The 17736-nt window shown below is 34.5% G+C and overlaps 1 protein-coding gene across 2 annotated transcripts; it reads right to left on the reverse strand.

The window, feature by feature from the left end:
* Positions 1-1912: 1912 nt before the first annotated feature.
* LOC142631177 (pantothenate kinase 2) lies at positions 1913-17621 on the reverse strand. 2 transcript variants are annotated; one of them, XM_075805274.1, is made up of 23 exons: positions 17085-17621; positions 16053-16265; positions 15802-15857; positions 15204-15242; positions 14998-15114; positions 13892-14011; positions 13678-13772; positions 13486-13579; positions 13178-13309; positions 11580-11692; positions 11155-11347; positions 9943-10151; positions 9819-9863; positions 9629-9677; positions 9090-9172; positions 7265-7381; positions 6556-6619; positions 5899-6045; positions 5626-5784; positions 5093-5176; positions 3515-3709; positions 2652-2723; positions 1913-2357 (listed from the first exon to the last, which is right to left on the reverse strand). In XM_075805274.1, exons 1-23 carry the CDS (start codon positions 17365-17367, stop codon positions 2268-2270), a joined length of 2769 nt encoding a protein of 922 aa, XP_075661389.1. In that variant the 5' UTR covers positions 17368-17621; the 3' UTR covers positions 1913-2267. The 2 variants fall into 2 exon arrangements, with proteins under 2 accessions (XP_075661389.1, XP_075661390.1); XM_075805275.1 differs by lacking the exon at positions 15204-15242.
* Positions 17622-17736: the final 115 nt, after the last annotated feature.

Genomic DNA, 17736 nt, shown 5'->3' on the forward strand with positions numbered 1-17736 from the left:
AATGTCTTGCCACTACAGCGCAGAAGAAAATTGATTATCATTGAAAGTCCCCCTATCAATTATCATGAGCATGTGTGGAAAACCACGTGAAAAATGACTGAAGTGGCATGGCCCTCACAGTGTACTGGTTTTGAATGCTTATCCATATAATCTACACACCATTTTTTCAGAATTTGATTTTCACATAAATCTCATAACTGACACTATTTTATTGTTTGTAATTAACAATTTGCTACCTCAATAATTATAGAAAAAAATACTGTAAAAAGAGTTAAGTAATGCCCATTAAATTGTATAATCAATGGTTTATCAGAGTTTTACCTTGAAAGACAACAGCTGAATGAGATACCAACCTTTCAATTCTAAATAAATTGTATGTTTCAAAAAAAAAAAATCTAAATAAATTGTAGGGATCTTGTTTGTGATTTTTGTAAGTGCACAATGGCACCTAAATCTAAAGATAGACGTGGGCTCAGGCTCAATGAGCCTTAAACAATAAGATTTGTAAAGTGTGGATTTGAAACCTAGCTTGGGGGTACTGGACACTTGATAAGCAGGCTAGAATGTCACAATATTTGCAGATGATAAACAAATATGACAAGGGAACCTCTTCTGACGTAAGCCGAGGATGATTTGTATATTGCTTATCTTTTATGCCAAAAATTACAGTTCTTAGTTTCTTTCTGGCTCACTAACTGATCTCCCCCCTTTCTCTTTCCTCTCTTTTTTTCTTAAATACTTCTTCTTCTTCCCTCTTTTGTCCACGTGTCGCACAAATCTTATCCTTAGATACTCTCCTCATTTTCCACCACCTTCTTGAAGTCCTTAAATAATAGTAGGAAAGTTGAATTCCACTGTTCAGGGGTCATTTCCCCATTAATGTGGTCAGGGAGGTAGGTGCAGGGTCTTTAATGTGGAGGTGGCAGGCTTTTCCTGAGATATTTTTCTCATATCCTTGCTTCTAGAGGATACTTGGATCCCCCTCTTAACCAATAGTTTGTCCAGAACTTTGCCTTTAATCTCCTTGGCAAATTCCAGGATCATCGCGGGTTTGTCCGAGGGTACATTCGTCCTCGAACGGATCCTCGGACCTTCGCTTAGTGGGCCGACTTGTAATTCTAAAGGCCCTTAATCAAAAAACAAATTGGCGCTCGTCAATAAAGTTCAAGACCCAAATACTTGCTCAGGTTCTTTTACTCCCCACAATTTTCATAATATTTTCGGTTCCTCTCTGTTGCAAAATAATTTTAGTTGTAGGAGAAGAGTGGAAAAGGCAAATGTTTTGCATTTCAGCCTCATCTTTTTTCTTTTTTTTTTTTAACAAATCTTATATATAAATACAAAATGTGTACATATTACATTTCCCAAAGATGTGGGATAGGTCCCTTATTTTTTTTTTTCTTGGATAATGCTTCATCTTTTTTAAAGTCAGAAATACCTTATCCTTTAAATTTCCTCTTCTTTACTTTTCCAAAGAAATAAATTCTCTCACACAATTCTTTCTTCTACTCGTATATAAGAGTTGAAAAAAATGGACTGCCAAGTGAAAAAGATTAATAGGGGTATTGGATGAGCAGTTCAAACCCTTTCTTAAGTGTAAGGGCCTCTATGGTGGCAGATCATAATAATAGCTAGGTTACACCGACACTTTATTTAGGGTGTTGCATCTATGTCATACTCGTGTCATACCGGTGTCATATATGCCAGTTCATGTTATAATTTTTCAAAAATTGCTTGTATCACTGTATTGTACTCATACTTGTGTCCGTGCATCCTAGAATAGTAGCCCTTACCCGAGAGAGAGAGAGAGAGAGAGAGAGAGAGAGAGAGATACAGAACTAGTGCATTCTTAAATTGTATAACTATCATCTCAAAAAAAAAAAATTGTATACATATAGAAGGGTTCAAAATTGATAAATATTTGCAAAGACAAAGCTGATCATCCCTCTTTATTTCCTGAGCAAAGACTACTATAAGAAGTCCCAAACTCTTTTTTCTGTTTTAAATAATTCAGCAGTTTGATACTCACTAAAGAAAATGGCATATGCAATGCCATCATTGCTATTTCCATGGTTAATTTCACATTGTTGGTGTGACATGATCATGGTAAACTTACATATTTGGGACAACAAATAAAAGTCCAAAGAAAAATGAACAGGATTCTAACATAACTATGGATGTGATATCACCATGCAATATGATATGGCACCACATCATGCTTCTTAAGTACTGTGTCTGTCCCTATTTGAGTGTCTGAAGAGAAGCTTTCAACTGGCTGGTTCATATCTACAAACACAATCGTATATGTTTCCTTTAATCAATTTCTCTGCCAACCTCTGATTCTTCACCATTGCAAGCTGCAAGAAAAGTTTTTCATGTTATATTAAAGTGTCAAAGGAAAACTTTAAAACCCATTGATCTCCCAACATGGCTTACAAGATTTCTTACATGCATGCAGTTTAAAAGCAAGGACTTCATTTCAATGAAAAATTATAACAGTCATGATCATCAAACTCAGGAAAATATGACCTCAGAAAATTTTATTGAGCTATTACTCAAACAATAAAGTTGCCAAATAATCAAGAAGGCTATAGAAACAATTGCAACCCTCTTTTTCACATCCCAAACGAGACACAAGAACATAGTCTTACCTTCAAGGCATCACATTTAAATCGAGCATTGTAGTTGGTGTGTAGAGATCTACCCATGCCTTCTAAAATAATCTGCAGAGCACAAACCATGATTACAGTGTTTTCTCTTTATTTATTTCTTCTTGATTCTATATTTGCAACAATTTGTTGTAAACTGTAAAGGACATTAAAAAAAAAACAATAAAAGCGAAAAAAAGCTTGCAAATGTCCTTCTAGCTTGATGGCACCCTAGGAAGCACCGACGCAGCTGAGAGGGTGCCACTCCGGAGTCCGACGTGGGGTGTGGCCACCGATGCCGCTGCCGGTGCGTTGGTGCCGCGTCTGAGTTTTTATTTATTTATTTATTTTAATTCACACTGACTCGGCTCCGATTCGGGCCGATTTGCGCCGAACTGGGCCAATTCGGCTAGAATCAGGTTGTATCGGCTGAATTGGATCATTTTGGCCAGCAGCCGAAATCGGCTTTGAATGAGGCCTAAACATCCTAAATCTGTCCTGCCTCAATTTATTCTGCATATTTGCTGCTTCTTTTGTGTTTTCTTTTTTGTTTTGTGTTTCTTGCCTTCTTCTTTCTTTGTTTTGTGAACCAAGGCCATAGTAATGTGTTTTTTAAGAATATTTTAATAGTAAAAATATATAGAAAATATAAATAAAAATATTTTTAATAATTTTTTAATTGCCGCACCCCCGCCGCACCTGCAACGTATTTTTTCAAAAATTGCCGAGTCCCAGACCCGCACCCGAGTCCTGCAACGCATCCGTGCTTCTTAGATGGCACCCCACCCCTATTTGTGGGGCTTGAACTAGGGATCGAGTAATGTAATGCTTGACATGGATTTCAAAAAAAGGAATGAGCATCATACCAAATCAGCATCTTTTGCAGCAGCAGCTAGCTCAGAGCTGACCTGCCTTAAGTCAATGCATGGACTCCCACACCCATTCTCAACGACCATCAACGGAACCGATGATGAATTTTCTTTAGAACCATCTAAGGTGTTGATCATTGCATCCACAAGTAAGCCTCCTGCTTCAGCAGCTCTGCGAAGAATGTCACAATGCTGTGGACAAGAAGAATCTATTACCTTCTTTTGATTAATTATGTGACATCAAGAATAATGTGTTCAGTGTATCATGGAACCATAAATACCAAATAAATAAAACCAAAAAAAAAAAAATGCAACCCAGATAACTTTTTCAATTTCAAAAAAATTTTGACTAATGATAATCCTTGAAAGATATATAAACAAGGTGGATTAATGATACTAGCTGAATTTCCGCACGATGTGTGGTGAAACTCATTTTAGTTTTCTCCAATATTTTAATAAGATTTAGTTTAACTGGTTGACATCTCAATTTCTAATAGAGACATTATAATTTAGATACCTTATCCTCATCAATGTATATAAAAAAAAAATTCAATAACTTTCCTTGTAAAAAAAAATGTAATCTTTAGTTATTTTATAGACAAAGTAGAAAGACACTAAGAATAATGTAGTAATTTGATCATAGTATATATATGTGTTTTTAAATTGAAAATTGCATGATCTATTGGGTCATATAAATAGGCATGTTTCATGCCTACAAAAAATGCAAATCTCCTTTAATTATTTTTTTTACATTCTGGATTTTGTGTTAGTAAAGTTATTTATTTATTTTCCCTTTTTGTTGGACATTGTTTCAATAGTTGCAAAGACAACTAAAATTTTAGTAAGAATACCATATTTCAAATCAATTGTTCCTCACATAAAAAAAAATCAATTGTTTCTCATATAAATCTTAGAAAAATGATATTAAAATTTCATTATGCTTAAAATAATTAATATAACAAAATATACATATTCATTCTATTAGTTATCTTTCTAATTACATAAAATATATAACACAATGTTTGTTCCACATACATACATACATATATATATCTATATATCACATGTCACTAAAAGGAATCAGGAAATTTAAAGGGTTAAGATTAATTTTTAGTGAATTCACAAATGTTTAATATTTTTTTTTTAAAGTTTTTGTGTCAATTTTTGTCAAAGCAACTAAACGTGAGGAATGATGTTATATTGTAAATCTAATATTATTATTATTCTAACTAAAAATTATTTCTTAAATAAAGTTTATAATAATAATCTTATAAATTCATTTAATATAAATAATTAATGCACAACCATAGATAATTAGTATATAAATTTACTCTATTAGTTGATTCAATGAACTAATAATTTGATATGAATGCAAACTCTTTGAAGTAGAAGCCTAAATAAAAAGAATATCAAGGAATGCGCCACTTGGCACAACCCCATGTTCTCCAACATGAGGTTTCTACTTTTATATATATATTGATTATAGCCAATGATATGAATCTTTAAATGGGACACCTCAAAAAAAAAAAAAGACTTAGATCAATTGCATAGAAGTATTCATGCAAATGGACAGACCTTGGCTGCCTCAGCTACAATGTCAGGAAGCTCCATTGCAGTTACATCATTTAGAGCAGGGAGTGAGTTTGCAACCAACACAACCTGCAAAACAGAATCCCATTGCTCAATTATTACGAGTTGGCAGAAGAAACTGATCCTATATCAAAACAGTCAAACACCCATCACTTTGACTGTTCTCAAGCATTTATGCGCAGGAACAAAAAAAAAAAAAACTAAACTAGTAATATTTGGGTATGGTAGGACAGGAACAAGAAGTATTACTTCAACATTTACATTCGTGGGGAAGGAATATATGTTTTATTTCATAATCATTAATCAATGGGCAAGGAATAAATGTTGTGACAGAATTATTTCAACTCACTGTAGTTAGGACTAAAAAGAACTAAAACAGCTCTTCCCTGCAGAGATTCTAATGATTGGTAACACCATTTTCATTGTTAACCAACAAGACAAACTGGGTATGAAACCCTACTATCATGGCTGATAGACAGATATAAGAGCTTATTAGCATTAGAAACTACTAAACTTACTTCAGTTCCTCGTCGGAGAAGTTCCCTTGCAAGGGGAAGCATCCCTAGAACAATGTCAGCACCTGAGTTGTCCACAAAGAGTAAAGCTCTCCTATGTGGGGGAGGCTTCCTGTCTCCAGACCCAAACATTCTCTCTTTGAAGACATCGAAATCATCCACCTAAATCACATAGCAAGAAATTTCTTTTAAACAAATTCTACCAGCACTCAACTTAGATCAATAAAAATAGCAAAACAAGTTCGTTGAATGTGGAATATTTTTGGCTCCACTTACTCGCCAAGGTCTTTGCATCTTATTGCGACTCATTCTATAAATTTCAATAATTGTTCCTTTATGATAGAGCTCCACACAGGCACGGGATCCCCAGTCAAAAATGTTTGCAGCTAGAACACCTTCAATTAGAGTTAACAGTCTGGTTTCCTGCAAATCAAAAGGTGGTTTCAAATGATCAGAACAATGGTTTTAAAAGAGTGCCAGGTACAGTCACCTCAGTATGCTGGAAGTAAATGGATGCCCACGTGATTGCCACATGAACCTAGCCAGGAATCTGCCCCACTCTGGTTTTATTTAGTTTTTTTAGAGTTACTTCTTGTTATTTTTTATATTAGCATGTTAGATTTCATTAGCATAAAGGTATTCTTGTAATTGTGCCATAAACCGTAATAAAAATGTGCTAAGGTGAGGGACTTATAAACATAGCGCTGAACCTTTCCTCAAATCACTCTCTCTGTTCTTCCTTTCTCTCCTTTGAACCCTAATACCTCATAATTTACTACTTAGTTTTAACAGCATATAATGACAAGTGAAATATCCTGCATAACCTTTAAGAAAGATCAGAATTACAAAATGCAATAACATCCCTATCGAACAGTTTAACTTCTTCTGTTGAGCAACAAGAGGCACAGAACAGCAGATTATAAATACACCTACCTCACTCATGCTATCTAGCTCCATTAACAGGTCAGGTAAAACAGCAAGTGACGCCTCATTCTCCCTGTTACATTCAAAAATAGTAGGAACAAACAAAATAAGTAAAAGAGGTGTCAGTAGACTGTGTGTGTATGTGTATGTGAGAGAGAGAGAGAGAGAGCACTGTGCTTGTATAATGTCCCCTCAGCCTTTTCTGTTTCATTTTTTTTTAGTAGGTCAGTTTTTTATTTTTTTTTTCACATCTAAAGATAAAATGATTGATAGATGATTAATTAAGGGAGAGTATAAAACCTAAAATAACATGTCCACATTGACCTTCCATGGTTAATTTATTTTTAAAAACTTACAAACTAAACCATAGCTAAAGATTGTTGTTAAAAAAAACAAAAACACCAAGAAACAAGGATAATGAATGTATGCTATACTACCAAACACATACATTTAAGAAATTCATTCTGTGTGGATCACACGCATGTAATTCCTCAAAGCAAGTACACATGCAAATTGTTTTATGCTCATATAATTAAAACCATATGTTGCTCAAAGCAGACTGCTTAAATTGTACACATGACTTTCTGCATGTAGTGCACACATGCAACATATTTTTAATATGTGGAAGTAATCATCCATTACACATTTACAACTTGAAATATTTCAAACAGAAAAATCAGAAAAACCTTTACTGCTTGATAAAGAAAAATGCAGTTACCTCTGTTTTATACTTCTGTAGGCATCAACAAAATGGAACTCCCTCAAGCACTCTTCCCTTAGTTCCAATAGATTGGCCAAGCCTAATTTTCCATATGCTGCGGGCTCCTCCATCAACCTATTTGGGCAGTTGGAATTGGTAAATGATATAAGTACAAACTTTGAAAATTCAGAGCAGACAAAGTAACAGCAATAAAGATACATGAGTCTTTCAAAAGTAATTGATGATTAATAACAACTTCATGCTATTTTTATGTTACATTGTCCAAACCAAATTGTCTATGATGTTCTCACTTTCATTCAATGGCTCAGTTCATACAAACCTAGTGATGCGGAAAGAATAAAGACCATTTTATTTTAATTTTTTATTATTTAATTTTAGAAGTCAAATTACATTTTTTGCTGCTGCAACATTGGTTTTTATTTTAATTCTTATTAGCTAATTAGATTATTGTGAGGTTGACCAAGAGTGAATCTATTTCAGTAAGGAAAAAGGACTTTGCCCATGGGAGAGATTGATTTGGAATCGGGCAGAGGAAAAAGTGATGGACCTCATGTGCTCACATGCATTCACCCAGGGTTGAATGCTCATATTAGAGTCTTTCTTGGGTTTTCATTCTGAAGCCGTGTGAACCTGTCCCTAGACAGCCCAGGCCCAAACCTGGCAAACTGGAAACACATGGTTCAGGCCCATGCCCTATGACAGCTGATCAACAGCCCTAGGCAGCAAGCCTGGTTCTTGTTTCAATTCTTTATTAAAACATTATTCTAGTACCATGATGGTGATATTGAAACCACCTACTTTTGGTGGTCATCAAGACCCACACATCTTCACTAATTGATTACATTTGATGGATCAACTCTTCAAACAAATAAGCTTACTAGATGACAGAGAAAGTTTCGTTTGCCAAGATGAAACTGATAGGCAGAGCCAAAGAATTTAGGTACAGTAATGAAAAACTACATCTTAAAAGGAACAAAATTACCATAACCAATTAGGTAGAAATGAGAGGAAAAGAGAAATATTTACCTCAATCCTATCTAGAGAAATATCTATTCCAATCCTAACGGTGTTCATGAAGATTCTAATTCTAAGTCTCAATCTACTATGGAACGTACTTTAGAAAATCTGGTAAAAGCCATCCAAACCCTTTCAGTGAAATTTAAGAACTTGGACGCTAGGGTAGATGGCCTTGGTTCCTAACTAGGATCCATTGAGTCTTCCATCCAAAAAGTGCCCAACAAGTTCAAGATGACGCTTCTGATAGGAGAGACAATACCACCAAAACTTATGCTTTTTGAACTACAAATACCAACAAATGTCGCTACAATGCTAGGGCAACAAGAAGAACATATCACAGAGCCTAAACAAGGAATTGAAATACCAGAAACATGTGTAGTAGACTTAATACAACCTATTAGAGAGTCAGATATATTGCTTATCTCTGAGAATGAAGATTCCTCACTACTTGGTGAAGAAAAAATTTAACAATAGAGCAAAGAATTACAATAGTTAGTCTCACATTAAAAATCTTCTTATAGTAAGTTACCTAAGCTGATGATCATAACTACAATAGTTATTGTCCTTTACCTGGAAAATTTTCACATTAATTTAAATTATTTGAAAAGAACAATAATTATGCATCAATTTTAGTTCTTTTCTTTTCCCAAAAAAAAAAAAAATATATATATATATATAGTAGGAAGCTATCTAAATAGGAATGTACTTTGTTAATCCCCAAACAATTAACCTTTTTATTTTTTTCTGAAGTAGTAAAACAATGAAGTAAATGTATGAGATAAAATTTATGAAACCATAAAACTACCTTGCCAAGTGTGCAGAAAATGCACGAGCAAAAGCGTGACCCCTTCTTTTAGCATCTTCAGTTCCGCCTTCACTTGCTACCGCCTACCATATTGCTCATTAAAATCTCACAATCATAATGAGACAATAAGACCAACCCTTAATATATTTTTATACATATATTGGCTCTTAACCTTCCCACTTCTTATACCAAACAATCAATGAAAAATTAATAAAGCGCACAAGCTACTCCCAACAATACACGTGGTAACACAACATTACTATAACCAAACAAAACAAGGGTGCACATAGCACAATAGATTAAGAATCACTTTCTCTAATTTATTTCTTTCAGAAAATTTGGTGGCCCGGATGTTGGCATAACACATCGTACGGCCCCTAGCACATAATAAACAGCAGATTAAGGAAATAAACTTGGTGTTCATTAATTGCAGTGTTACCAGAACTTCACAGATATTTCACTTTTTTGTTACTTGTTGCAGGGCCAGATTGTGTGTTTGAGAGAGATTTTGGGGGTTTCATGATGATATCTAATTTTACCTTATCAACAAGGTCGGGCAAATGCTCTGACAGCACAGTAAACCAATACCTACATCAAGATTAACATTTAAAATAAGCTAAAGAGGCATTAGATTCATATTTTTGTAAGTAACGATTGGGTATTAACCATTCTTATCGCATATTCTGTAAAAAGAAAATCAGAGATTCCAGATTCACTGTATGTACTCACTCTAACTCACTGGGGTCCGCAAGATCAATAGTGTTAGGCTCATACCTGCAGGAGAACTAATACAATATTAGAAATCAAACATTTTAGAAGTAAGCTCATCTAATTAGAGTAGTATGCAACATACGTTTTTGGGTCTGCCAATAGAGGGAACACCTCTAAAGTGGGCACTAAATGAAGAACGCCAATATTTAGAGCACTTGCATCAGAACGCAGAGTTTCTCCTTTGGATGAAGGAACTTCAAAGCCTCCAAGTCCAGTAGTGCCAGTTGGAGCCATTGGTACAGGTGCAGTAATCTCATTTCCCTTCCGCACAAACTTTTCCATCCATGAAATCTGCATTTGAACCCAAACTGTTCATGAGAATTTGTACAAACACACAAGAAATTCAACCAAAATATTTCTGAAAAGGCATGGGCTTCTGCAGCTAAGAGGATAGAGCACAGAAGTAAAAGCTCAAAATTAGTCAAAATAGAACATGAGGACTTCACCCAGCCACTGGCCTCTCTCTTCAAGTACTAGACTATAGATCACATTGGGAGAAAATCAAGGAAAATGGCTTGGACAAGGTATGTGAGTGTACATACTTCCCCGGATATCTAATGTTTGTTATAAGAAGAATAATCTTTCTTTGAGCTCAACATGAATCCAACAGAAAAAGACATGTTACATCGCAATGCCATGCTCCCAATTTGAAGCTCAAACACAAAACTCAGATATAAGATGAATTAATCCTTAAAAGTACCTGAGAATGAGGGGGGGGGGGGGGGGGGGAATCAACATATACACACCATGATGACCCTAATTATGTACTAATGGTTTGAATGGATCAATCTACAAGACTACCATTGATTGAAGTACAAGTTCATTTTGCATGATGAAGTAGTAAACCAGATTAGTTATTCACAAAGATGACTTAAAGGTCAACCTTTAGTTTCTCCTTTTGCCAATTTTGCAATTGTTTTCTTCAACTTTAAAGGTTCTCTTGGCCATTAATCAATTGATTCCAAAGTTTCTGGCTTTAAAAGCTATCCAACTGGAGGGGGAATAAGTTCAACCTTGACAGAATATGATTCCAGAAAACAACAGAAGAGAAATGTGATTCTAGAGAATCATAGAAAAAAGTTCTTTTGGCAACTTTTATTATTGTCTTTCCAGGAGAATCCTGTGCTGCAATTAGTAGGACCATCTTAATGATAAATAGGTTAACAGCCAAACTCAGACCTAACTCATTTGTCATCAAGTTGGGTTTGCAGCATGCAGAATACCCAACCCAGTTACATTAGTTTCAAGTGGGCTAGCAGTCCAAGTCAGATTTGCCAACTCTTACTACACTTGCCTTCTCGTTCAAATCTCCAAGTGGTGGGCCATGGATCTTTCCTCCTGTGTATGGTGCACCCATTGGGAATCTTTCAACTAACTGATGGACCATCAAGTCATCAAGACCATGCTTTTCATAACTCATGAATGCACCTAAAGCTCCCAGAAATCCTTCATGCCGCAAGAACATTGCTTGAGCTTCTCCTTTCGACCTAAACAAAAATTATATTTTAAAGCCTCAAGTCAAATTAGAAAAAATTAATAAACAAAAAAAAAACATTAGAGATGAAACTGACCAACACAAAAGTGAACAAAACAATTCAAACAAGGAGGCATTTTATGTGCAAAATAAGGAAAAACTGGTTTAAGCCTTGGTTATATTTTTTAAAATTTTTAACAATGAACATAAAATCCTAGTGTGTACCTCAATAAAGTAACACTCACCAAAATTGAACTGCAAACGAGATAGTGTCCATGGTGTAAGCATGACCCCTTATAAAAAATCCTCCGAAAAATATTCGCTTTAGCCCAAATCGTAGCGCATTCAAGTAAGATATCTACACAGGAAAAGTGTCAAACCAGATCTATAAACAGCCAGCATACAGATACCAACTATTTGATTCATTAACTAATATGAAAATACCAAAATTATCTGAAGGTACACAGATTGAGAGGGCCTTATCATAGAAACCCACTTAAATATAAGATACTAAAGCAAAGTACTTATAAACCATTATCTCCAATAAATATCAATAAGTCTCTCTGAAGTCATGAATCACAGATCAAGTGCAGTAAGTTCACCAACTATGTTTTTTATTTTCCCTAATTGAGAATTGAGAGTGTAACAGACACATTTTTTAGGAGAGCATGAGATCTATCGAGCAATTGAAGTCCTTGCTGCTTCACACTTTGTTCGATTGGTCTCCAACATGGGGTTTTACCAATTGTACTTCCATTTGTTATTTTCAAATCTCTCTTAGATCTTCTAATTGATTTGCTCGTATTTCTTCAAGGTGCACTATTTTCATCAATGTGAACATACAGTAATTCCTTTCATTTGCAATAAAATTTTGATTACTTATCAGAAAGAAATATATATATATATATATATATATATATATATATATATATATATATATAGATTCAAGTATACATTAAAATAATATAAATTTAATAAACTCAAAAGAGTAAAAAAAATATTTGCTTAATAACTCAAATTGATGGTGGAATTGCCCAAAGTTTCTAAGTTCATATTTACATAAGTTATTTCAATCTCTTAAAAAAAATTGTATAATAAATTTAAAATCAACTATAAATGAGTAATGTGATAACAATCTAGACATATAAAGTTTAAAAACAACATTTGGTATAATTCTCTTGTCATAAGTAGTGCACAAGGTGATCTGGGAGATGTGGTTGGTTGACAACCTTAGCCCCAATTTCGGAGAGGTTGATTCCCAAACTCAAACCCACATTGCTTGGGTAGTGGGCACTTGCCATCACACTAATGTCTTTGACATAATTCTCTTATGGGACAAAAATGTGATAGCTATGATCAAAACGAAGTATATTGTTTAATCATAACAAATCCAAAAGATAAATGACCAAAAAGCACAAGGATAAACAATTATCCTTATTTGTGAAGTACAACGCCTTAAGAATAGTATTTGTACAATAAAACAATGGTCCATGTCATTTCCTTCAAGATCAAGTGGTTAATTTTAAGGATTAATTCATTTTTAGCAAATAAATAAATAAAAAAGTATGTCTAGGCGTGCTTTGTGCTTCTTCAAAAAGTGCACTGAAGGGGAACTTCATTAAACGAGCTTCAGCTCAAACAAGTGAAGAGCTTAGTCCTTTGGACATTGAGCTTTGAGCATGCTTGAGCACACTTTTAATAACACTGCTAACATGATAGGATGAGATGGTATAACATCTTATTTTTTCTAACCCATATAATTTGGATGAGGTATAATGGCAATTGCTTAATTGAATTTTTCTAGGAAACTTGCATAATAAAATCCTGTAATTACACAACTCACCTGGCCAATATTATAAGAAATCATTCGTAAGAGAGAAAGGGATATATCTTCTGGTCTGTAGTCCTCGAGCTCCTTGTTTTCTGAAATAGCCTTGCCAAAACTAGAAGCAATAGTTGATGCAGAGAGACCAATCTATAAATATTTAAGGTTGGAAAATACTTAGAAATGGATTATTCAACAAAAAACTCTGGCTAATATAATCTATAAATAAATATCTGGACCAATTCAAAGAACCTAAGGATTTTCTATGGCACGTACAGATTATATATCCCAGTATAGAAGGAATGGAAATTAAGATTAACATATACCTTAGAGTAATCCATACCACCGTAAATATCTCCAACAAGCATGTCTATGGTCCTATTATCTCCCCTTTGACTCAGCTCTAGCAACTCATCAAAACTGAAAATGGAATTAAGTAATGCATGAACATCATCAAAAATTTTAGACAGAGATGGAGACATAAAAACACTACAAAATTGAACAGAAATCACAATGACCTCTTGCACTTTGTTAACAGCCTTCCCAAGCCCCAATAAGTACCACCACCAACATTTGTCCCACTAACCCGCTGAAATTTCCCATCCCCATCAACCTACCACAACTCAAATCAAAAGAATAGATTAATATAGAAGTTATTACCATTGTTTAGCTTAGCAGTTATCAGTTAATAAACTGCAGAGGAAAAAACAAAAATAAAAAAGACAAAGGTACCTTGATCACACTAACACCAGATCCAATATTGACAAGAAGATAAGGAAACAAATCATTGTGGTCAATCTGCACAAATTCTTTCTGACCCTCCTTGTGTGTGAAAGCTTCATGGCGAATCGCCTACTAAAAAACATGGTAAAATATCTAGTTAACTATTTTAAGAAGCACATGAGTAATGGAGGAAAAGAACAACAAATAATGAACCTTTCGGTAAGTATGTATTCTCTTAACATGCATCATCATTGTTATTATTTATTCGGCTACAATGGGATTAAGATATAACTACTAACAGCAAATCTTGAGCACAAAAGTAACTTTTCTGCAAAGCATAAAAAAATATTTATTTATGTTCATTTTCATGCCAATGTTTTGGAAGCAACAATGTAAACCACGTAATAACATTTTGATCTCTCAGAAGCAAGATCTTCAACCAAAATATGAAAATTTTATTCCATCTTTCAATTTAATTGGCATGACATAATTTACTGAGTCAACCTGTTTGATTATTTTATTTGCATGTGCTTGCACACATAAGTTATTATAATATAAGTGAGCATCCTTGGCTATTTGCCATAGCTGTTGTGCTACATTGATGTAGGCAATCCATAAAAAATAAAGGGATAGAATCATGGTTCCAACCCTTAACTAAGAAGAACCCCCCCCCCCCCTCCAAAAACAAAATCCCAGACGTGTAATGGTGTAATTATTATGACATTGAACCATCTGCCTAGAACTACTAAATTTAATTTCTCAAACATTTTATGTCCACTAGAAAATTCCAATAAGGAGCTCAGATATGAATATAACATTAAGTATACTTAGGTTTTTCATGCTGTAGAATGTGAAACAAGATAGAATCCAACCACAAACCGAAAACTAATGCCAATTCAAAGCTTTCAATCATGATACCAGAAGTATTTTGTTAGAAAGGAGAAAAGGTATGTAACTTACTTGTGCACTACTAATTATCAAATTAATTCTTTTTCCTAGTACAAAATACTCAAATCCACTAGGTGCTTGTGTTACTTACCAATCAAATAATAAAAAATCACATAACAACAAGCACATTCTAAGTGATACATAAGAAAGAAATAGAAATTTTCCACCTTAAGCAAAAAATTTGCTCCTGCCACAAGACAATCCATCTCATCTTCTTTGTCCAGACTAACGCCAAGCCTTTCCTTGAAGAGATCAGCAAACTTGTATGCCCCACCACCTGTGGCCTTCACACGATAATCAACTTGTTGATAAAGCATGTGTGAAAAGAATGACAAAAAATCCACCAAACTCAAAAAACTCAGATAAACCATGCCTTAATTGAACAGTTTTCCAACTTTGAAACTGATGACTGCTGTACAATCACAATCATGATTGAAGAATCAAGAACTTGCAAATGCCAATAAGGAAAAAATATGACAATCTTTGGAGGATTTCTAAAATAAAGAATTCATAGAACAGTTACCTTGACGATGAATGAAAAGAAGAGAAGGAGTGTAAGGAACAAGACTGATTCATGTTTATGCCAAATGAATGGGTTGTCAATGGGAGGAGGACCTTAGAGCCAGGAAGCACATTACAAGCAAAGTGGGCTTTATAAAGTGTGAATGCATAACCAATTAATGGAATGATATTGCAATCTTATGGGGTGCAATTTTTTGAATATATTTGTTTCTAACTACAAGGAAAAGTAGCTAAATCTTGATCAAATAAATCTAGGTCTAGAGGAAAATTAGTCTCAAATGTTACTTTTCGTATTAGTAACTCTAAAATCTAATTAATGCATAATTTATCTCATTCTGTATAATTGTGTGTAAAAATTTTAAAGCCCTGCCTTGAGGCGTTTTATTCCATGAGGCAGTACAAAAGGCAACCAGCTTTTGAGATGCCGAAAGTGCTCAACAGAATTTTACCTTGATAACAGCATTGTTATTGGCCGGGAGCTCAGAATCCCAACGTGAATCCATTCCTATCGACAAGAGAATATCACATTACCCCCAAAAAGGAGGGAAAATAATGAAAATGAATGTAAGCAAGTTAAATGTAGTCACATAAACTAGTAGAAATCAAAAAATATAATTCGACAAGCTGGTACGTTCTACTCTGTTTAACAGTGAATAATGATGACAAAAGCAGGATGATAAGGAAGAATGCAGAGAAATACCACCACGGTGAAGCTGCTTGGAAGAAATAAAGTCTAAGCACTCGTTAATTTTGTTTGTCTCAAACTTCACAAAATGAAGCCTCCCACCAAGAATAGGGTAGCTTCTCCTACTACCATTGGAAATCCCTAATCTATCCTTCAAAGTCTTCTTCCTCTTATCATTACTTGATCGGTCCTCATGTCTTGAAAAGTAGACCAACTTGATGAGTGATCCTACCAATAATTCACAGAAGAATCTTAAATTCCAGTCAATCTTCAAGAGACTTCTAACAAACTTGTACATATATCAAGAAAAAAGGTGTAAGTTGTAAGTTGTAAACATAGCAGGGGATCCGTTATTTACAATTGAAACAGTCATAATTGACACTTCTAAAGTTTATTCAAGAAGATAAAAGGTAATTGACAAGTATTTATTGACAAAAAACTTTGCAAGAGAGAAGCGGTGTGGGGGGTACAAGGCTACATGTAGTTTCTTGCAGCCAAGCATATAAGGTAAAAAGACTGTTATTTCCTGCAAATAAAGTAGTATTGATCACATTGGAGTTATGTTCATTAGCATTAACCCTGCATCATGTTGTCCATTGAAGTTCAAAAGCACAAACATTCATTAATTTGTTGACACTAATCGCACAACAAATGGTGGCACTCAAGAAACATTTCTCCTTCCCCGCAAAGGCAATGAAAAGTGAGGATAAATATATTCTCACTACAAAGAAAACACAGTAATGGGAAACCAAGAAATAGAATAGCAGTGTAGTGTCCCAAAAAACCATTCATAGGGAAAAAGTAAAAAAAAAAACAAACATGAATGGAAGAATGTTATATACACAACTACAAACACGTGAAAAGCAACATTCACAACAACCCAATAGAGAAAGAAACAACACAAAATCAACAAATACAACCACAATCAAGCCTTAGTCCCAAACATTTTGGAGACGGCTCAGAGTCAACCACATGTATTCTTTTTCATCATTCTATCACAAGAACAAACTGCCTGAGAGAAAAAACACAAAGGTGAAATATTTATACCTCCAAGGTCTACAGCCAGATGGGAAATGTCATCAGACTGATTAGGCAACAGAATTATGGGATCCTTCTCCTCAAAATTGCCTTCAATTGCAGCCTTGCTAAGGTCAAGCTGAGGCCTTGAACCTGACCTGTGAATAGAATTGCCTCCTGGAGGGGACATATCTCTCTCACCTTGACCCTCTTCTCTTACCACCACCTTGTTGTCTATAGCCAAATTTGTATCCTCCTCCTTCACCTTTATACGGTTAATTTCAAGAACTGGGTCCTCTGTTAGATTAGCCATTAGTCCCAAAATTCCTCCCCACGCAGCTACTGCCTTGTGCCTAATCCTCCACGCAACCCAATTGTTTGTGTTTGGTCAGAGTCAAACTCCTACTCGCTTACTTTGTCCCTATGCTCCAACAAAAAACAAATAGCCCAGGTACTAAAAAGTCTAAAATTCAACGTAAGGAGTCAAATAAAACCCGAAAAAAATAAAAATAGGCAAAACCCATTTCATTTTTCAGAACTAAAATTGTAAGTTTTTATTAGAAATGCAGTAAAAATATAAACTTTCTTCCGGAAATGATAAATATAATTAATACCCAGATGAAAAAATCTTCTTAAAAACAAAGATGAAAATTTATTTATTTATTATTGATAGATATAGTTA

This window comes from Castanea sativa, chromosome 4, assembly GCF_040712315.1.
Source record: "Castanea sativa cultivar Marrone di Chiusa Pesio chromosome 4, ASM4071231v1".
Taxonomy (NCBI): domain Eukaryota; kingdom Viridiplantae; phylum Streptophyta; class Magnoliopsida; order Fagales; family Fagaceae; genus Castanea; species Castanea sativa.